Source organism: Odocoileus virginianus, chromosome 26, assembly GCF_023699985.2.
Source record: "Odocoileus virginianus isolate 20LAN1187 ecotype Illinois chromosome 26, Ovbor_1.2, whole genome shotgun sequence".
Classification (NCBI taxonomy): domain Eukaryota; kingdom Metazoa; phylum Chordata; class Mammalia; order Artiodactyla; family Cervidae; genus Odocoileus; species Odocoileus virginianus.
Window position 1 is genome coordinate 32,128,965 of NC_069699.1, and position 23,890 is coordinate 32,152,854.

Consider the following 23,890-nt stretch of genomic DNA (forward strand, 5'->3'; position numbering starts at 1 on the left):
AATACCAGACCACCTGACCTGTCTCCTGAGAAATCTGTATGCAGATGAATAAGCAACAGTTAGAACTGGACATGCAACAACAGACTGGTTCCAAATTGGGAAAGGAGTACGTCAAGGCTGTATACTGTCACCCTGTTTATTAAACTTATATGCAGGGTACATCATGAGAAATGCTAGACTAGATGAAGCACAAGCTGGAATCAAGATTTCTGGGAGAAATATTAATAACCTCAGATATGCAGATGCACCATCCTTATCGCAGAAAGCAAAGAAGAACTAAAGAGCCTCTTCATGAAAGTGAAAGAGGAGAGTGAAAAAGTTGGCTTAAAGCTCAATATTCAGAAAACCAAGATCATGGCATCTGGTCCCATTACTTCATGGCAAATAGATGGGGAAACAATGGAAACAGTGAGAGACTTCATGTTTTGGAGCTCCAAAATCAATGCAGATAGTGATTGCAGCCATGAAATTAAAAGACTTTTACTCCTTGGAAGGAAAGTTATGACCAATCGAGACAGCATATTAAAAAGCAGAGACGTTGCTCTGCCAACAAAGGTCCATCTAGTCAAAGCTTTGGTTTCTCCAGTGTGTACAGATGTGAGAGTTGGACCATAAAGAAAGCTGAGTGCTGAAGAATTGATGCTTTTGAACTGTGGTGTTGGAGAACACTCTTGAGAGTCCCTTGGACTGCAAGGAGATCCAACCAGTCCATCCTAAGGAAAATCAGTCGTGGGTATTCATTGGAAGGACTGATGTTGAAGGTGAAACTCCAATACTTTGGCCACCTGATGCAAAGAACTGACTCATGAGAAAGGACACTGATGCTGGGAAAGATTGAAGGTGGGAGAAGGGGATGACAAAGGATGAGATGGTGGGATGGCATCACCAACTCAATGGACATGAGTCTCAGTAAACTCTGAAAGTTGGTGATGGACAGGGAAGCCTGGCATGCTGCAGTCCATGGGCTCGCAGAGTCAGACACCAATGAGTAACTGAACTGAACTGACTGACCCAGAAGTTGTATGGAGAGCAGCCTCCTGAACTTGGATGTGAATTAGAAAGGAATTTCTGTAGCAAAAGAAAACAGAGAGGCAAGTTGTTTCCAGTAAGTTAAGCTCAACAAATGGGTTTTCTCCACACATTCTACTCCTTTTTAAAGGTGCCTGCTGTGTGTGTTGGGCACCACGCAGAACACTTCTGCTCTAAAGGATTCACATTCTTGTGGGGAAGCCAGTTGGGGGCAGCCACTTTACAGCTGGGGCTTCGCTGTTGACTCAGATGGCAGAGAATCAGTCTGCAGTGCAGGAGACAAAGATTGATCCCTGAGTTGGGAAGATCCCCTGGAGAAGAGAATGGCAACTCACTCTAGTATTCTTGCCTGGAGAATCCCATGGACAGAGGAACCTGGCAAGCTACAGTCCATGAGGTCTCAAAGAGTCGGACACAACTGAAGCGGCTAACACTTTCACACTTCTCACCAACAGTACTAGCAATCTCAGAGGTGAGAAGTGATCTCACTGTAATTTTAAGTGAGACTGGGCATATGAATATGTATCTGAGAGTGAGTTTATTCCTTTATTGTGAACTGATGGTTTTAATTATATTGAAGTTATCGTGCAAATTAAATGAAGAGATCCACATGAAGTGCCTCCTATAGACCTTGATGATTAGTTCAGTTCAGTCATGTATGCACATCCATACATGACTACTGGAAAAACCATAGCTTTGACTAGACGGACCTTTGTTGGCAAAGTAATGTCTCTGCTTTTTAATATGCTATGTCTGGGTCAATGGACCCTCTGAAACCAGCCTGGCTACAGAGGCTGCTGTGACTTTACTCCCCATTTCCATGTTACTGAAATAACCGCACTGCCCCACAATGCTTGGCCACAGGTAATCTGGCCTAGATCATGAGGAAAATGAATACTGAAAGGGTGAGATAAAGAGTATAATCAGTTGCCCTTGCTTAGACTCTGTCTAAAATTCACAGTAACTAAAATAATTTAGGAGAACATAAGGGATAAGCATGCAATCTCCACAAACATCAAATGTAGAAAAAAATCATGTGACAGCATTCACAAAATCTAAAGAATACACATGATCTATCTTATAAGGTATGGATTCAAACTTCAATTTCATTCTAATGGGCTACTGTGAGGGAGATAAAACTATTTTAAACAAAAACCACACACAGAATAAATGTATAAGTTTCCTCGTGATTCTCACTAAAGCTTCAATGTATTTTCTTATTGAAACAATCAAACAAGCTCTTGGTGAAAAGATCTTATACAGATGTCAGAACAATGTAAAAACTGAAACTATTTATAATGAAAAAATTTGTTTAAAGAAGGTAAATCACTTCTTATTTTTCTCATTTTGAAAAGAAGCTATGTTTCACTTGGCAATAACTCTTCTCTCATTCTCTCTGAGAATCCGTACAAAAGCAATATCTCAACTAAAATCAATTCTGAAGGATCTTTTATGAAAATGCATAATGCAGAAGACCCCAATTAAATTTTCAGCAAACCACTGCCATTTTGAGTAAACAAAGTCATCTCAACAGGGTCACACTTTTAGCAAGAACTGCAGCCTAGAAATTAATTACTAGTGTGACGTATGTCAAAACAAATTTTTAAAAGAACAGAATGCAGTTGTAACCATGTTTTACCTATTTGTATGCACAATGAGTATTCTCTGGCACGTAAATGCATTCATTCATTCGGCATCTCACAGAAAAATAAAAAAGAGATGTATTGCCCACCTCTCTTTTTCCTGCACCCAGGTGAAACCTGAGTAAATAACAAGTGTTTAGTGAGTCAGAAAATAAGTACAGAATGAAGATGGTTATTTTGAAAGGCAGAAGTCATCTTCACACAAATAACTTAATTTTCAAACATTCAGTCTGCCTTCAAAAGAAGTTTTTCAAAGATATACATCAACACCACCACTGCACTGAAGGTTATTACTTCATAGAAATCAAAGCTTCAAATAACAGATAACAGTGCTGGTGTTTCATAAAGAAGACTGTAATCTATATTAACAACAAACAAATAAGACAAAATAAAAAAACTACCTGGGAATAAAATTCAGATTCCAAAGAATTTCAATTTTCTAATTCTGACAATACATATTTAAACTAAACACATTTTTATAAATGAGAACATTTTAGCATCCAAGGGAAATCCAAACAGAAAATAAGGATTCAAGGAGAGGTATGCAGATTCTCTTTTGCATTTTAATAGAAAATTATGTCCTAATCTTTTTCACAACGTATACCTATATCAAATCATCACACTGTATACTTCAAATGCCTCACAATTTCATTTGTCAATATATATACCTCAAAAAAAAAAGTCTAGGATTGAAACTCATAAAAAAAAAAAAAAAAAACTTACGGCCCCAACCAAACAAAGACTTCTCCTATATTCCATATGCCACCTTATCTATAAATCAACTTTTAAACTTCAAAATAGCCTCTTCTGGGAGGGAGTATATAGAGACTTATGACTGATTTGCATTGTGTGGCAGAGGCCAACACAACATTGTAGAGCAATTATCCTTCAATCTTAAAAAAATCATCTAAAAAAAAAGTAAAACAACAACAAAAACAAACAAAAGTTGCCTCTTGTATGTGAAGAGAAAATTAAAACATGTTTTCTGCAGTAATATACATACTAAAATACTTTGCTTTTTTCAACGAAAGAAAAAAACGACACTGACCACATACTGAACCTCAGAATTTCGAGGCTGGAAGGCTTGCTGCAAAGCACACTGCACTGAGAGCCTCGGGCCGGGCCAGCACTCCAGTCCAGACTGAACTTTCTAACACATCGTGTTTTGTCATCAGGAAGATAAGAGCTCACTGTACAATTTTTCATATAAAAACAGACTTTTGAGACACTTGTCTCCCAGAGTGCTTCTTTCATGACCATTTTATCACTCCTTTTGTGTATTACAGCAATTAACTTGATATCTTACCCTTAGGAGCTATTTCTTACTATGTCAGCTGTGGTGGCCAAGTAGCCACCTTAGATAAACATGAAGCTATAGGATGGGTCATTCTGACCACTGGGGTTCCTCTTTCAGTGGGACCAACTCAGAACCAAGGTAACAGTGAACTTCCCTGTGGTCCAGTGGTTAAGAATCCACCTGCCAATGGAGGGAACACAGGCTTCATCCCTGGTCCAGAAGTTTTCACAGACGATGGGGCAATGAAGACCATGTGCTGCAACTACTGAAGACAAACGCTATGGAGCCCGTGTGCCCCACTGCGCTCCATTCTTCCATCAACAGAAGCCAGCACAACACGAAGCCCTAGCTCGTCACAACTAGCGAAAGCCCACATGCAAACAGCCAGACCAGTCAAAAATAAAAATACTGTTCTTTTAATCCCACACCTTAAAATTAAACAAAAAAAAAGAAAAAACTACAGTGGCTGATAATTTCCCTTTGTAATTTTTTAAACCAGTCTCTCCAAATAAACTTATTGAACAAAGTGTATCATTCTCTTATACCTCAATATTAGAAATTAAGTTAGTTACCTCTCTCAAAACTGTGCTTTTGTAGCCTCGATATAATCCTTGGATGCCCTGAAACAAATAAAAAGCCAAGAGCTCAGAAAGTCAGAAGAGCAGCGACTTCTAAACAACATTCTACATAAAGCAGATTAACTTTTTCTAAAGTTTGAGTTTTAAAATATTCAGAATGACTACAATTCAAATAAGCTTTATTCGTTTTCAACATTTCATCTCTTGGAAAAAAAATACTTGAGATGTTTTAAATAAACATGCAAATACACACAGAATGCTATCCTTTCATATAAAAACAATTATATTTATATTTCATATTTTCAATCATCAGACATGATAAATTCATAAATAATCTCTGAAAAGTGATAAATACCTCTGGGCAAGCCTTGATCTATTTAACTACCTATATGATTCAACAGGGACCCTTCCCTGGACTTATCTCATTCACACCTCAATGAGGAGACATTGAGATTGTTAAAAATAAGTCCCCTAAAACCTGGACTCACTGAAATTTTCATGAGATTGATTTTCATTTAAAAAAAGAAAAGATGGGGGGGCCTTCTGTACAAACTATAAAGAAAAGCAGCTCAATGGTCCCCAGTCACATGGTCAGCAAGCATGATTTCTGACCCACAGTTTAACATGAACCAGTATAAGACGAATTACAAGTAAATATAAATATTATGACATGGGTCACTAGTATCACTCCATTACTACAGGTCTCTTCCATGGTCCTCAAATTCTGTAGTGATGTTTTAATACATCTTTATTCACTTTATATATTCACTATTTATTCTATTTCTGATTCCGAAAGAACGACAGGCCGATTACAATGTAGGGCACATGCTTAATGGTGTATTTGTTTATAAATTTGAAAAAGAAATAAAATTGAAAATAAGAAATTGAAAACAATGGAAAGGCAAAGATAATCTTAGCATTAACAGTTGCTATAACTGGACAATAAATTTAGCCTTAAGCTCTAAGGCTCCTGGGTCAGGCCACAGTGTTCCTATCAGCTACAATAAAATATCCTCAATACAAGAGCGTAAAAACATATTTTCAGGACTTTCCTGGTGGCCCAGTGGCTAAGACTGTGCTCCAATGCAGGGGGCCAGATTCGATCCCTAGTCAGGGAACTAGATCCCTCATGTGACAACTAAGACTCGATGCAGCCAAAAAAAAACATACATATTCTTACCTCTTGACATAAGATGTTAGAGAAAATATGAAATGTTCCTGAAGAAGCAGATACTTGTGCCCTCTGCTTAACTACTTCAGAAGGAACTCGAATCAGGCAGGCAACCTAAAATACATAAATTTAATTATATCCTTAAAGTGAAGTAATTGTTATGAGAGTGGAAATTTTTTCATGAGCAAAAAATGTAGTTAAAGAAAAGCATAATGTACAGTGCTCACTGCAAGACATCAAAGGGTTTTCTGTTTTTGTTTCTTTTTTAACCTAAAACACTCAGAGCATTAATGGACATGCATTGTTCTGTGGGGATCCTCCCACCTCCTGCCTCACTGCTCCAAGCACACCCATCTGTATACCCCTCCATGGGAAGGAGCTCACATAACTCATCCTGAACTCCCAACACCTAGCAGGGCCTCTGGCATTTACACAACAGCTATTTCAAACATGTCTGCTTGATGAATGAATCAAAAGTGCCTTAGCTTTACTGGAGTAATACACAATGACAGAGGCAAGACTGAAAAATCAGCTGATAACCCCAATCTTCCATTCCACTCCATTCCCAGCCTCAACCTGCTCACAGCTTCAGCAGCCCTGACCTCCCCACCACTCGACAGCTGAGAAGTAACCCCAGGCACTCCTGGGCCCTGCTCCAGCATTTGAGTAGACTTGGGTCCTGCCTGGTCCATACCATTTGTTGACTAGACCAGCCAACAAATAACTATAACATCACCCTTGGGGACATGCCAGAGTCAGTTACACAGCACCTCAATCTCACACTTCCAGGACTCTGCTTTCAGTAGCCCACTCTTCTTTAGAGAAACAGTTAACAATAAAGAACTGGCCATATCAGAAGGGACTCTGCCCACTGGAGGACAGAAGGCAGCAGGGAACAGGGAGGGAGATATATAAACTGATATTTTAAACTGCTATAACGGAAGTCCTATACTTAAGCCTCCACAGACCAAGCAGTCTGCCAAGGATACAAATTTTTCCTCCAACTTGGAATTCACACCCCTGACTCTGGTGTTCAGTGTTTTGTATACGGTTGAGATTAATTTTAAAACTTTCAGAATATGTATTTCATATATATGAGGCACAATAAAAAAATGTGGACACTCTTTCTTCAATAACACATGCAACAAAATGGAAATAAAAACAAGAAATTTAAGAAAACCATACCATCAAATAGGATACTTGCCATTTTCAATCTGCAGTCTCCTAATTCCTAATTTGAAATTATGATGCAATTTGGGTATTATATAAGGCTTTGTCTTTCTAATATTAAGTAGCTCTTAATATTAAGGTACAAACTGGGCTTCCCCAGTGGCTTAGCAGTGAAGAATCTGCCTGCCAATGCAGGAGACTTGGGTTCAGTCCCTGGGTCAGGAAGATCCACTGGAGAAGGAAATGACAACCCAATCCACACTATTCATGCTGGGAAATCCCACTGACAGAGAAGCCTGACGGGCTACAGTCCATGGGGTCACAAAGAGTTGGACATGAGTTGGTGACCAAATAACAGCAACGACAAAGGTACAAATCAGCAAACTTTTTATATAAACAATCAAGCAATAAATAGTTTAGACTTTGCAAGCCAACGATCTCTGTCACTACAGTTGAACTATGCTGTGGGAACACAAAGCAGCAAAGATAGTAATCTGTAACTGAATGGTGCGACTGTGTTCCAATAAAATTTTATTTATAAAAATAGGCAATGCTTTGCCAACACCCCCCCCCCCACCCCCGACATAAACACGAGCAAATCCTTCCTTCGTATTCGCCTCAGCAAGAGCAAAGCAGACACAGGACAGACGTAGGTCTCAGCAACCCCAGGACACAAGGAACAGAAATGGTGTGTGATGTGATTCCAGATGTCATGGAGTCAGCTAACAGGGCCGTATCACCTCTGAAACGTAGCTCAGAAGGAACAGGACTTTATGTGGATGCACTCCAACTGCTCTAACAAGGATAGCAAAGGATTGATGACCTCAAGTCATTTTTCTCCCCAAACTGACAAGACGTACAAAACAATATTATTTACCTTGTTTTTCCTCATTCATCAATCACTTGAATGCTTTTTGTCTGCAAAGCTATTTGCAATTCAGGCCAGTTTATCTTTCCACCCATAGCCTCCTTTCACATTTACCTGATTCGGTTCAATAAAAACAGATGGAGCCAGATACAGCACAAGAAACTGCCTGGTAAAGAAGACTAAGAAGCTGCCCTGACCTAAAAGCACCCACAGTCACATAACAGTTTCAGCAACACATGGCAAGAAATAGAATAAAACTTCAAAGAGGCAGAGACATGTATCATAGCAAATGGAAAGGAGGGGTATTTAGTCCAACTTCCAAAGTGAGGGAAAACGAAAACTGTCAGATATTATGCCTTCAGAGAGCCTTCCAAATGAGCAAGAATTAGCTGGCGAAGAAAGGTAAAAAGGGCATGATGGGGAGTGGAAACAGAAAAGCACACAAGTATGAAAGCAGAGTGTTCAGGGTAACAGAGTCATCCCTCAGCATTCCACAGTGTGGACTCACCCAACCCATTCCATACCACCAAAACTTCAAGTTTAAGGTCAGAAGTAATGGGGAGTAAGACTGAACAGATGGCCGAGCAAGGAGGCCCTGTGCCACACTCAGAGGCTGGGCTTCAACGCACAGACAACAGCAACAACTGGAAAAGTCTAGGCAGATCTGCAGCTGCAACAGACAGACTTGGAGGGCATTACGCTGAGTGAAGCGAAACAGAGAAAGACAAACACAGTATGATACCACTTACATGTGGAATCTAAAAAAAACAAACACAATGAACCAGTGAACACAGCAAAAGGAAGCAGACTCACAGATACAGAATAACTCAGTAGTTACTAATGGGGAGAAGATGTTGGGGAAGGGGAGTTATAGGCGATTAAGAGGTACAAACTATCAGATATAAAATAAGGTACAAGGAAAAAAATAAGCAACAAGGATAAACTGTACAAAACAGGGAACACAGCCAATAATTTACAATAACTATAAGTGGAGTATAATCGCTAAAAGTTGTAAACTACTGTATTGTACACCCGTAACTTACATAAAGCTTTACATCAACTATGCTTCAATTAAAAAAATACATAAAATACATACATAAAGTTTAGGCAGAAGAATGATAACCTGTGTGTGCTTTAGGGACATCACTCTGGCTGCACCAGGTAGAATACTTGGAGGATGAGAAAGAATGGTAAGAGGCAAAGAGGAAAGACAAAAAGAAAGCAAAAGACAAGCTCTCAGACTGCTACAACAGTTCTGTAAAAGATATCAGGACATGAATACGGTTCATAAAAGAAGGAAATTTGAGTCAGGAGTTAAACGAAAGGACCCGGTGACTGATAAGAGGTCAATATAGCGGTGCTGTTAAATGAGACCAGGGGTCAGAGGGGGAAAACAGGTTTGGAGTTCAGACTGCGAAACGCTGAGAAGTCTGTGGCACATGTAAGGGGCTCAATCTGGTCAAGAAATTAGTATCTGACTAAAGCTAGAAAGTAACAGGGCTAGAGATACAGACAAAGAAATCATCAGCATTAAGTGGTAGCTGGAACCAAGAGAGTGAATTAAACTACCTAAGTAAAAGGCAAAAAGGGAAGGTCAGAAGGTCAAGAACGGAATCCTGAGGAACAACCATTCTTAAAAAGCAGACAAAAAGACTCGATCAGACATATTAGAAGGAAAAAACTGCTGCAGTGAACACTGGTCTCCTGTGGCTGCCCAGTTTTCAACGCTCGTGTGTGAGAGGCCCCCCTACTGAAGAAAACAAAAGGTGTCAGTCCCTTTTCTCCCTGGCCACGTCACCAACTTAGGCTTAACTGTCAGTTACTCCCACCCAAGGGTTTGCATCCTGAGCGACACTGGCCAATCCGAGCCGCGAGTCCCGTGAGGCCACAGCGCACTGGCCAAGGCGCACGCGCAATTGAAAGGTGCTGTCAACACAACACACACAGAGGATGCTGAACGTTTTAGTGTCAAAAAATGATGCAAAACATCCCGTTAATAATTCTTTTATACTGATTACATGTTGAAAGATTAACACTCTGGATACGTGTGGGTTGAGAACATGTATTAAAATCATCCAGCTAGCTTTTTATTTTTCACTTTTCTAATGTGGTTACTAGAAAAAGTAAAATTACACCAGTGTCAGAGAGTCTTTCTGTTGGACAGTACTGTTCTGGGGCTACCAAGAGAGCAACATCCAAGGTCCAGGGGCAGTCAGCGGGCAGTGCCGGGGGCAGCATCCTAACTGTACTGACCCTAAGATACGGGCCTGACCAGGGTCCTTGCCATGGCTTCCCTTCCCATTCATTTCCCTCATTCTCCAGTCTTCCACCTATTCTAAGAGCCATCAAACAGTGTTCTGAATCAATTACAGAATCTCTTTTGGATAAAGCAGCAAAACACCAACTAGTGGCTTGGGCAATCAATGACATTAAGTTGTCACCTAACAAGTGTTTTGGTCAACATTTAGTGCAGAACCTCTACAAAGTGAGCTAGAATCCATGCTCTTTCTCTTTCTTCTCTGCCAGCGCTGGCGTATTGGCCTTCCATCCACAGGCTTGCTGCCTCATGAGTTATGTGACTCAAAATCCTCCAGCATAACCCGGTCATACAACTGGATTCCAGGCAAGAAAAGCTCTTTTTTTTTTTTTTTTTTTTTTCAGATGCCCCCTAGTGGGTGTCCACTTGACCATCATTGTGACATGGCCACCCCCTCTTAGGAAGGCTGAGAATATGTGTAGATCAAGAAAAGGGTTAGGGACATTGCCACCCAAAGCAAATCAAGGGAGAAAGAGAAAGCAGCAATGTCTACCAACTTTCCAAACACCAAGCTTTTTTCTCACACAATAGCAAGATCAATTTCAACTGCAAGCAACCAAGAATGCTACTTGACCGCTGATAGTCAAAGGGACCAGAAGTCTCAGAGGAAGATTTCCAGAATAATGGGTCACAGGTCTCAACCAGTGCACACATTAGGGCTAGTGAAGGTCCCAAGAATGGTTTCAGTGGAGAGCTGGGGCAGGAGAGTGAATCCACACTGAATTACAGTAAATTCACAAGTGATTCAAAGATAGAGATGGGCAAGTGTGGACAACTCCTAAAGAAAAGCTAGGGGAGACATTAGGAGAGATAGTTTAGGATGGTAAAAGTATCTGTAGGTAGGATGAGGGAAAGTTGTAACAGCAAAGCAGAGGTTGACAATTTAGTTAAGAAATGGGATGACACATGAAAACCCCCGAGACTATGAAGAAGGAAGAGCCAGGGGCCCAAGCACATGTCTGCACCACTGGAACAGCATCCCTTTAACTGAGCTGCCCTCAGCACAGGGTACCCATTCTGCATCCAAACTGCGCTGTTCATTCAGGACTTGGCTCCAGGAGGGGATGACCAGTAGTCTGGGTGAAGGGCTTCAGACCTAGTCGGTGGTCCCAGCTTTATCAGTGAAGTCTCAAGCATTCCCATCACCTTCCAGGGTCTAGCTTTTCTTATTTGACTTGTACTAGAAATCTTCATCATACCCTTTTAGGTTTTGATTTCTATAATTCTTAATTTTTGCCTGTTATACTTTCTCTTTTATAAGCTCAAAGATCTCCTCCATCCATGGGATTCTTCAGGCAGGAGTAATGGAGTGGGCTGCCCTTTCCTTCTCCAGGGGATCTTCCCGACCCAGGGGTCAAACCCGGGTCTCCCACGTTGTGAACGCGCACTTCACCGTCTGAGCCGCCAGGGGAGCCCACAGACGCTCTTTATTCTCCAAATCAACTACTTCCTGACCATTCTCACCCCCAAAAAGATTTCAACTGAGAACTGTCACTTAACTTATGCCATATAGTTTTTGAAAATATACTGCTTTCTCTCCTACTAAACATAAATAATCTGAGGGCAAAAACATGCATTAATTTTACTAATCAACTGGAATCAACAGGGGTGGGGCAGGGGACACGAAATGCTCTAGTTTATTTTTTCCAAGTTGATTTTAGGTTTAATTGACAAAACTGCATCTACCATTTTTTGGTATTACTTTATGCAGAAAGTAAATAAAACTACCCAAGAAGAGGGGAAATGCCAAAAATTAATCATTTCCACAAAAAAACATTACCAATACTTCAGAATCTTCTAAATGCATTTTCTTCCTTTGAACTGAATAGACTATTTTTATATGTATCAATAGTTACAAAAAGAACAGAAAAAACAAGAGTGGGATTACAGGCGACGTTCGTCTTCTCTGACCACTTGCATTTTCTAAATTCTCTACAGTGAACATGTATGATTACTTCGTAAGTTTCTTTAACATAATTTCAAAGGGCAAAAACATTTGTTTTGAACCAAAGATTTTAAGTGAGGGACAAAATAAAATCAAAGGACTACTTTATATACACTTTTAGAAACAATCCTACTTATTAGCCCTGACAAAAACAACATTTAGTTTCAATTTTAACACACACACATTAAATAGCTTATGACTAACTAAAACTGGATATAAATTATGTTATTTTTGGTGAGAGTGCAAACTTCTAAAGCCATATTTATAAGCCAGGATAGAAAATAAAGTCCACTGAAACTTACATGAACCTTACAGGGCAGTTCCCAGCATCTAAAACTCATTATAGAAATGAAAAATAAATAAGAAAGAGAAAAGAAAGAAAAGGGTACGCTAACTCCTTGTATTTTTCAACTCAAGAGGTCAAGAGTGAAATACAACCCCAATATGTCAAGAAAATAGGAATTGTCCACTTTTGTGCCTCAGCATAAATATTTATGGAACTTCATGCTTCATAACCCTCCATGTTCTTATGTTGTATTTTTATTTCTTAAAAATACAGCAGCAGCAGAGAAATTTTGTAAAGGTTCCCAGATGAAAAACAATCTAACTAACAGAAGAGGTACAAAGCACCCAGCATGGCTTCCTGACTTCCCTGGCACGGCAATTTTGGCCTAAGAGGCCACAAAGTAATGCTTCTATTTCCTTCAGCAGCTCCCTTGCCTTCCATTTGGTTTTCTATTAACTCTGATCTTTCTTAGATTTGAATCTGAGCCCCAATAGAGTATTTCATTGCACAGGAACAAAAACATGTTACAATCTCATGGCTGCATGAAAGGAAATAAAGGCAATGTCGTCTGAGGGTCTTGGGGTATATCCATTCTTCAGAGCATCCTTTCCTCAGATGCCTGGGGTTCAGTGTGAATCCATGACACAGGGAAGGTGACATCTTCATTAAACCCCAAAATGTTGTATATGTTAAAGCTCTATCGAAAGACAAGACAAATAAGGCTTTTCATAAAGAATATACATGTCTCATTTTTTTTCATCAACGTTCAAATACAATACTGACCTCAGGGGAATTTAATACACCAACACTCTGATGAACTTCAGATTGAGAATGATTACAACATGAAAGTTGCTACCAAGACTTTTCTTTCTTTGACATAAATAAAAACTCTTCTGGTATGTTTTTATTTTTGAAATGGGGAGCAGAATATCTTTTAGTATTCATGGAACACTAAGATGCAAAACTACAAGTCCTAAGAGTAAGTGTATGAAAGCAAAGAAAATCACAGCTAGCTTCGGTCTGATATTAGGTAAAATGAGTGAAGGCAGAGAAAAAGGAGTGAGAGAAAGAAGCTGCTAAAACACCCTGGTTCTCTCATTGCCCTACCCAAGCCCCGCACCTCCACACATCACTTGCCAGTAATTAACAGTCTCACCTCCAACCTCTCACTCTTGAAACCCTCTTCAAACTTGCTGGGTATCACCCACAGTAACTTCTATTAACACTATCTTTTACCCAACTATTTCAACACAGTTTACATACACAAAAAAATACCTGACTTAAGACTTTTCCATAGGAAGCTTAATAAACAGACTAAAAATATTAATTTCATATTAGAAGCTAATTATGTCAGTATTTAACATATAAATCAATCTGAGACAGAAGTTAATGAAGGTCAAGGAACTACTTGCCCTAGGAAGCAAGGGTAAAACCCAAATCTTTTGATTATCATCTCCAGAATTTTTTCATTGAAGTATAATTGATTTACAATGTTGTATTACTTTCGGCTACAACGAAGTGATTCAGTTATATATATGTGTATATATATATATATCCATTATCAGATAAGTTTAGTGTAAGACATTGCATATTGGTCCCTGTGCTATACAATAGGTCCTTGTTGTTTATTTTATATATAGTTGTTTGTATCTGCTAACCCCCAGCTCCTAAGTTATCTCTTCACCCTTTCCCCTTTGGTAACTCTAAGTTTGTTGTCTATGTCTGTTTCTGTTTTGTAAATAACTCCATTTGCATTATTTTTTAAATTATACATCTAAGTGATATCATGTTATCTTTCTCTGACGTTACTTAGTATGATATTCTCTAGACCCACCATGTTGCTGCAAATGGCATTAGTTTGTTTTTATGGCTAAGTAATAATCCACTGTGTGTGTTGTTCAATTGCCCAGTCATGCCCCACTCTTTGTGACCCCAAGGACTGCAGCACCCTAGGCCTCCCTGTCCCTCACTATCTCCCGAAGTTTGCAAGTTCATGTTCACTGCATCAAAGATGCCATCTCGCCATCTCATCCTCTGGCGCCCTCTTCTCCTTCTGCCCTCAATCTCTCCCAGGAGTCTTTCCCAGCACCACAGTTCTTTATGGTATTATACATAATACATACATTCACATGTACATATGTATATACACTACACCTTTATTCATTCCTCTGTTGATGGACACGGACATTGATTCTACATCCTGGCTACTAGAGTGGTGCTATGAACACTGGGGTTTACGTATCTTTTTGAATTATAGTTTTCCCCAGATATATGCCCAAGAGTGGGTTTGCTGGATCATAGGGCAACTCTATTTTCAGTTTTCTAAGGAACTGCCTCTTTTTCCATAGTGGATGCACCAATTTACATTTCTACCAACAGCATAGTGGGGTTCCCTTCTCTCCACCCCCTCCAGCATTTACTATTTGTAGAATTTTTGATGACAGTCATTCTGACCAGTGTGAGCTAATACCTCACTGATGTTTTGATTTGCATTTCTCTAATAATTAAAAATGTCGAGCATCTTTTCATGTGCCTACTGATCACCTGGATGTCATCTTTGGAGAAATGTCTATTTAGGTCTTCTGCCCATTTTTTTATTGCCTTTTTTTTGTTGTTGTTTGTGGTTATTGAGCTGTATGAACTGTTTGTGTATTTTGGAAATTAAGCTCTAGTCAGTCACACTGTTTGCAAATACTTCCTCCACAGGAAGTTTTTTTGTTTTGTTTATTACTCCCTCTGGCGGCTGAGACGGTAAAGAATCCACCTGCAACGCAAGAGACCCGGGTTCGATCCCTGGGTCGGGAAGATCCCCTGACAAAGAAATGGCAATCCATGCCAGTATTCTTGCCTGGAGAATTCCATGGACAGAGAAGCCTGGCAGACTACAGTCCACGGGGTCACAAAGAGCTGGATAAGACTGAGCAACATATACTTTCACTTTGCTGTGCAAAAGCTTTTAAGTTTGACAGATCCCATTTGTTTAGTTTTGTTTGATTTTTATTGCCTTGGAAGACTGATCCAGATTTTTCATTAAATATGTATCATATTTACATGCAGCTAATGAACTTAAAGGTTCCAGGTTTAATTATCAGCTAATTCTTATGTTTAAACCAACAATGCCACAATTAGTTCAACAGAAACTTAAAAACTGAGCCAATCAAAGTTTAATCACAAAGTAAAGCTGTTTTCGAACCGTGGTGCTGGAGAAGACTCTTGAGAGTTCCTCAGCAAGGAGATCAAACCAGTCAATCCTAAAGGAAAACAACTGTGAATATTCACTGGAAGGACTGATGCTAAAGCTCCAATCCTTTGGCCATCTGATGCAGAGAGCCGACTCACTGAAAGAGACCCTGATGCTGGGCAAGACTGAGGGCTGAAGGAGAAGCGGGCAACAGAGGATGAGACGGCTGGATGGCATCATGGACTCAATGGACATGCGTCTGAGTAGGCTCCGGGAGTTGGTGATGGACAGGGAAGCCTGGCGTGCTGCAGTCCATGGGGTCACAAAGAGTCAGACACGACTTAGTGACTGAACAACAACAAAAAATCTGCTTTAGACTTTGCATAGTAAACTCCAAGTGGCAAGTTAATGAGAGAGAAACAGAGACAAAGAGACACACAGAAAATGAGAATTCAGGGCACTCCAAAAAATTTTTAAAGCACAATTTACTTGTATTGTATTCCACATTCCCAAAATTCTTTCTAGAAAACAGGTTTTCAAATTAAGAACACCTAACATTACCTTTTTCAACACCACCATTTAAATTCAAAACCCCTGCAAAAGTTCATCTGCTTGTCAATTCTGCCATCTTCTGGTTATAAATGGAATCACAGTTGTTGATAAAACGCAAAAAGCAATTGCTAAATCCTACTATCGGAGAAGGCAATGGCACCCCACTCCAGTACTCTTGCCTGGAAAATCCCATGGACGGAGGAGCCTGGTAGGCTGCAGTCCATGGGGTCGCGAAGAGTCAGATATGACTGAGCGACTTCACTTTCACTTTTCACTTTTATGCATTAGATAAGGAAATGGCAGCCCACTCCAGTGTTCTTGCCTGGAGAATCCCAGGGACGGGGTCGCACAGAGTCAGACACGACTGAAGTGACTTAGCAGCAGTAGCAAATCTTACTATACCTTCCTTGTGCTTAAGTCCCTCAGTCATGTCTGACTCTTTTGTGACCCCCATGGACTGTCCAGCCAGGCTCCTCTGTCCACGGAATTCTCCAGGCAAGAACACTGGAGTGGGCTGCCATGCCCTCCTCCACATCTTCCCAAAGCAGGGACTGAAGCCAGGGCTCCTGCACTGCAGGCGGATTCCTTACTGTCTGAGCCACAGCAAAGCCCAATATCTCCCTTAGGGTTTAAATTACATCCACTGATACTGAGGTGTAAATTCACTATGCCCTTCTTCCTTTTAAGCCTCTTTACACATATACAAAGAGCCAATGAGCATAAAGAGAGATTTTTTTTTAAAGTATACGTCTTCTCTTCCCTGACAAAACTAACAAACTTGATAATCCAGACTCTACACAAAAAGTTAAGAGTCCTCTCAACAAAAATAATTACATCTTTTAGGCCCTGTGTCTAGAAGTTGTTTACAGAATCTCACAGAACTCAGAAGTAAACCTCAAATGATTCAAGTTCTCAACATTACCCAAGTAAAACAGCATCCATCTCCAGTTTTGCACCAGTTCTGCCACTTTTAAAAGATATAAAAAGTTGAAATTGAAGGTCTAATATTTGTCTAACTATTCACTTAGCAATGGTGTTTTATTTTCCACAGCAGCTGGGAAACCTTGAGTGCACCACTATATGTCTTTGACTTTCAATTTCTTTGTTTTCTGGAAGTGACAGCCTTCACAAACCTGTAAAAGTCTAAGAATGTGCTCCTAATAGCAATTTGCGTGACATGGGACCAGAACCAATTTTTAATAAACATTTTACATTATCAGACACTACACTGAGCACTTTAGAAGTGTTGTATCACTTAAACTTTACAAGAACTGTGAGTGGGCCATCATTAACCCAATTTTTCTAGATAAGGAAAACAACAGCTCAGTGAGGTTGTGTTAACGGCCCACGTGCATGCATGCTCAGTAGCTTCAGTCACTCTGAGAACCCATGGACTGCAGCCCACCAGGCTCCTCTGTCTATGGGATTCTCCAAGCAAGAATACTGGAGTGGGTTGCCATGCCCTCCTCCAAAGGATCTTCCCAACCCAGGAATCGATCCCGTGTCTCAGATTCTTTACTGCTGAACCACTGGGGATGGTGGCCCCGTAAATGACCTTCAGACACAGAGCAAATACACAGATAAGACACAATTCCAACCTTGATCTGTGTAACTTGACAGCTCATGATCCATACTCTGCCTCCTTAAAGAGGCCCTCAAAATATTCTCTACCTACTTAGTAAATGTATCCAACTTCTTTATATATCCCTCAAGGACAGGGGTCAAAATTTCTTATTCTATGCTTATTAGCACCAATCACAGTACTAGATATCTAGTACTAAGCACTCAGAAATCTTCAAGTATCTGTAAATTCTGCAGTTTAAGTCAGATTCTTCAACTTCATTATCCTATACGAAAATCATACCCATCATTTCTATAAAGTTGAGCTTAATTTGTGCAGCATAAACTGACATTGCTCTTAAATAAAAAACACAGAGCTCCCCCACTGCCCCACACAAACTACATAAGATAATCAGTAAAACACGCTGGCCAAGGTCATGAGTCAACACCACCTGAATGAACGCTGCCTATGACACTAGGGAGAGAAAAGTCCATACAACATAAAGTCTGAAATTTGTTGGAGAAAGAAGCCACAAAGAAAGCGGTGGAAAGGTGTGTAAGCAGTTCCTTGACAAGAGCGACTAGGAACAATCTCTCAAAACATCCACGCTGATTCTTTAAATGAATAACTACCAGCAGGATCATCACCACATGGAGGTTACGCCAGGCCCTGCCCTCTCTCTCCCCGCTTTCCACACTCGGGCTCAGAGGGCTGGGACCGCAGAAGAGCTGGGGTGTGCTTCTTAACAGCGCTCAAGAGACCGAGAGGAGCTCAAGCTCGCACACAACACAGCTACAACAAGCCAACAAGGACAGCCAGGAGGAAACGCACTGAAGGAATGCTGCGGGAAAAGCTTTCCAAAGACGAACGCCCACTTGGGTTCTCATGAACTCACCTTCTCCCTCTGCATCCCACACCCTGCCTCAACAGGGACTCCGATCATCTCTCTCTCCTTGAGATTTGCAGAAGTCTCCTTGCCTCCACTCACGCACCATGCCCACTTCCACACTGCTGCCGGAGGTTGCTCTTAAACCACCAGCCCTGAGGGGCTCTGCTCAAACCTTCAAAGGGTAACAGCCAATAACTCCTCGGCACAGCAGGCAGCGCCCTCCAGGACGGTGCAGTCACATCTGTGAGCCATGTGGAACTTGAAAGCATCGTCTAACAAGGGGTTTGCCTAAGTTCAAGAGCCTTCCCTGTACCAACCCACTTCACCATCATCCTCTGAAATCAGCTCAAGGACGAGCTATTCTCTGAGGCCTTTCCTGACTCAACACCCGTCCATCCACTCGAATTCACTTCCCCTAAAATACCTGGAACCCTTTACTGTACGTCCACACTTCCATGTCCATCTGCATGTCTTCACTGCAAGCCTCTAAAGGAAGTATTTTATCCTCACTGCCAAAAACACATTAAGGCCTTCTTGAGGTCTAAATCCACACTGCCAGGTCAGGATAACAAAAGTGGTGGAGGAAACTAAGAGGAGCTGAACAAAAGCAGCTGAGATAAAAGGAAATGAAGAAGTCCAAATGAGGAAAGGGTATAAAAAGGGAAAGCAATAGGAAGGTGGTTCTTTCTTATAAGTCTGGAGACAATTTTTTCTATAATTTTTATCGTTTCGGGTTCTTAAGGAATTACGGGACTTCCCTGGTGGCTCAGTGGTAAAGAATCTGCCTGCTAATGCAGGACACAGGGGTTCAAGCCCTGGTGCAAGAAGATCCCATATGCTGTGGAGCGACTAAGCCCATGTGCCACAACTAATGAACCCGGGCTCCAGGGTCCACGCTCTGCAACGAGAAGGTATCACAATGAAAAGGCCACATGCTGGCAAGGAAGAGTAGCCCCCACTCTTCACAACTAGAGAAAAGCCCACACAACAAGAGAGACCCAGCACAGCCAAATAAATAAATGCATGTGCGTGCTAAGTCACATTCAGTCGTGTCCAACTCTTTGCAACCCTATGGACTAAAACCCGCCAAGCCCCTCCACATGGGATTCTCCAAGCAAGAATACTGGAGTGAGTTACCATGCCCTCCTCCAAGGGATCTTCCCCACCGAGGGATTTAACCTGTGTCTCTTACGTCTCTTGCATTGGCAGATAGATTCTTCACCTGATCTTAGCCAGAAGGCCAAGAAGCGATTGGCAGGTAGGGTCTTTACTACTAGTGCCGCCTGAGAAGCTCCATATATAAATAAATTTTTTTAAAAGAAGGAGGAGAAATTATGAAGTCTGCCTTATGTACTTAATGTTCCTAAAGTAGAAAAAGAGGCTTCCCAGCCCAGTGGAAAATGAACAGAGAGAACAAGGCAAAAAGCCCCCTTGGCAGAGGCATATGCTCAGATACTTCAAAAAACAACGTGCCTGAGAGAGTGTAGCTGGGTATCTAACAGCACAGCTGCAGCTTCTGATCGTCTAACAAACTTCCTAGCACTGTTTGTACACTCCTGCCTTCAAGCATCTTAACACACACAAGCATTTTCACCTGCAGCATTCCTGCGAGCTTCCTCCAGACTTTATAGCAATCCTGCACTTCAGTGACACCCATCTTATTTTCCACTCAGCTTATCTTCCATAATTTGATTACACAACTGCACAGGAGTCTGACAAACTACTAACACAATTTCAAATGAGAGTGCATCTCTATTAATTTATGGATATTCAAAACCTTTCACGATCATTTCAAAAGATGAAACATATTTCAAAATTTGCCAACCTTTCTCCTATTGTTTTGCTCAGCGGTTCTTCTTAGATAAGGTCGGTAAACATCATGAAAAGCACTTGAAAACATGCTATGAACAACACAATCAAAAACAGCTTAAATCCCCACTGAGGGAAAATATAAAATAATAAGTAACACATACACTGTGCTGTGTAGCCGGTAACACTCCTGACAACAATGCATCTAATCCTCTCAGCAGCCAATTTAGTGGTGAAGCTGAATAAAAATGATATGCTTAACCCACATCTGACATTCAACAAACCCCTGGAATGACTACTGTATGAAGTAGCTCCACTGACCTTGTTAGTTGCTACAGTAGCAAATTACAGCCTACACTACTTTCACTTTCAAGGCTCTTCAACAGCAGGTCTGGCCTTGAAAATGCTGCATGCAATGCTCACTCTGACTTCAAAATCTCCATGTGTGAATACACTGCCACCCTCAAAAACTAACCAGTTTAATAAACTAAGATTTTTCAGTAGGCCGACAAATATGGCATTCTGAGGACGACACAAGGAATCACGCTCTGATCAGTGTGCTCCACACCTGTTCAGTATTCTTAAACACACGACTGCCAAGTCAACTCAGTGAAAATGTTTATGACTGGGGTATATATTAAAAGTTTTGATAATCCTTCATCAGTGGTGCTTAAATATCACTGAACTCCAGAACCATCTAGGAATTGTGCTGAAAATGCAGGACCCACAGTGTCACTTCCCAAAAACTTCATTTGTAAACTAATGCCCAGGCAACTGATTCTAAAGTTGGTGCTCCCTGGGCCACATTACTGTGTGGAGAAGTACTGTTAGAGGTACTTCAGAAAACAGGGTATCACTGGGAATTCCCTGGCAGGCCAGTGGTTAGGACGCTATGCTTTCACTGCAGGGGACCCAGGATCAATCCGTGGTCAGGCAACTAAGATCCCACATGCCACCTATTGTGGCCAGAAAAAAAAAAAGGAAAAAGAAAACACATGGTATCACTGAGTTCCTAACTTTCTCAATCCCAAGTTAGAATGGGACTGAAAAGAAAAATCTACCAGCATCTCTGTGTGTGAGGACATCCACACACATCACCCTTGAGCACATTAAATCACAGGGGCTGCTTTTAACAGCAAAGAAATTTTAATGCTCTTTTATTTCTGAAAACAATATTGACTAAGGCCAGGAAAATCAGACCCAGGAAAAGTCAAATTTTAAAGTTAAAAAAAAAAATCATTACCACTGCAATGTCATAGCATCTGTTATACTGAAGTAAACCCACCCCAAGCCTTCTGATCTAATTACAGCTTCTATTTACTTCTTACAGGGCTTTTTCTGTGTCTGATGAAAACTGAGCCATAAAATAATTAAGACAGGGATTTAGAGATTTGGTACAGCAAACCTCCTAATAAAAACGGCACAAATGGGACTCTTCTTGCTGTTGTTACATATTAAATCTTATTTGATCGATTTTACTGTATTCCAAATTACAAACATAAGGTAGAAGGCTGTAATTACAGTTTTATTGATTTGTCATTAACTTTTAATCAACCTGCTACTACAGGGAATGGTTATTACAGCAGTGCTCCCTTGTTTCTAAGTTTCATACACTTGTCATCACTACAACAAAGTAACTGGACACATTTAATGCCAACAAATATATAGTATTGTTTGTAAGGCATCTGTTTGCAACTGTAACTATATCAGCACAAATGCATTACAGAACAAGGACTACACTAAACTGTATCTGATTTTCTCTAGGTTTCTTTATACCTTTCTGACCACTGACAGCTATACATGTTTTTTATATTCTATTCCTTTTTATTTTACCTATTTGTTTCTCCTAAATTCATCTGTTTCTTTCTCCTGCAGCGACCACAATTGGCTGAATCTGAAACTGAAAGTTGATGCTCTATGAAACAAATGCAAATGACTAAAACAGAAAGGCAGCAGGTACATTTCCTGGGAACACTGACACTGAATGCCTTTAGGAAGTTTATCAAGAAAGTTTAAAGATTACAGGATGACAAGAAAAACATTTCACAAACTCCATAAATGGAATAAACTTTTTAGCATACTAAACTGTAACTGAATTTAAAATCAAAGTCAACATCAAGCCATGGTTCACCAGTGAAAGCCTCAATCTATGTACCTGCTGCTGATCAGTTCTCATCTTAAGGTTCTCCTGGTACCACAGAAACATCTGACACAAAGCTTTACTACCTGAAGGACGATGCAAACACTATGAGACACAATACTGATAAAACTATCCTAAAATTATTTATTTCCAGTCTTACAGATACTTATTTTCTAATTCCGAAGCCTACTTAATTCATTTATTTTGCCTAACAGTACACACACAGAATATTACATTTAAAAGGTTCCAGTTTAAAAAAAAAAAAAAACACCATTTACAGATACTAACATATTAGAATACAATATTTTCTACAGATCAAATATTTTATCTTTAATATGACTGACCTAACAGCTCTCCTTTGCCTGATTTGATTTTAACGCTTTATATAATTTTGGTAAGTCTAAGAGACAGAAATTTTATAAACTGAAAGAAAGTCTATCCTCCAACATGGCAAATCAAGTTTCAAGCACAACGGTCCTATATGTGAAATGAAAAAAAAAGCAGCCAAGTTCTTTTTAATGCTTGCTCTCAGAACATACTACAAAATATAAGCCAAGTGTTGAGCTTACAAGAATATATTTAAACTAAATCAAAGTAACAGGCAATTCTAAAACAGCAGCAAGAGCAGTCAGAAGGACAGAATTTTTACAAGCTGAGAGACAATGAAACTCTCTCACACTTTTTCTTGTTTAGTATTTATACATGAAAATAACTGCATGCAATGGGTTCTAATGTCAGAACATGATCACAAAAACATAAGCCAAGGATAATAAAAGATTTTTTAAATTAAATATAAATTGCTTTCAAATGGCAGACTAAACTAATTTTCAGGCAGAATTCAAGTCCTGGAGTCTTTACTTCGGTTAAGAATGGGGGGAATGGATCGGGATGGGGAACACATGTAAATCCATGGCTAATTCATGTCAATGTATGACAAAACCCACTACAATATTGTAAAGTAATTAGCCTCCAACTAATAAAAATAAATAAATAAATAAATAAAAAAGAATGGAGGGAATGAAAATCCCCAGAAACTGTACACAAATTGTCCATAAGTGCAGCTTACGGGAGAGACGACCACAGGCTTCATTAGCTTCCTAAAGGCGTCTCTAACTCATAAAGGAACTACCACTTTATGCTCTTTGCTACTCCAAAAACGAACATATTGTTAGTCCTATCACACTTATAAGTTCAGTAAATTATGAACACAATTTTAAATCCAGAGTTGGCTTGGATTCTCCAAAATTATTTGTAAACCAATGTCAAAAGGAAGTTTTATATAAAACAGTTTTGAGAATTTAGTGTCTTTTGAGCTAACTTCTTTCAACATTCTCTTAAAGGAGAGATGTTTATTAAAGGTTTCAAGTACGCTTAAAAAAAATAATCTTTAGCAACTAGGTGCAGAACTGCATACAAATCCATTAGACCATTCCTGTCACTGTGTTCAAATCTTC

General features: G+C 40.0%; 1 protein-coding gene across 4 annotated transcripts in view; it reads right to left on the reverse strand.

Annotated features, from left to right (window-relative positions):
* SLC25A26 (solute carrier family 25 member 26) overlaps nt 1-23,890 on the reverse strand; it is a 151,202-nt gene that overhangs the window by 116,924 nt on the left and 10,388 nt on the right. For all 4 annotated transcript variants that reach the window (XM_020896555.2, XM_070455710.1, XM_070455711.1 and 1 more), the window contains 2 exons: nt 5,728-5,832; nt 4,542-4,589 (listed from right to left, as the gene is read on the reverse strand). In XM_020896555.2, coding sequence (XP_020752214.2) covers nt 4,542-4,589; nt 5,728-5,832 — 153 coding nt within the window. The remainder of the gene's footprint in view (nt 1-4,541; nt 4,590-5,727; nt 5,833-23,890) is intronic.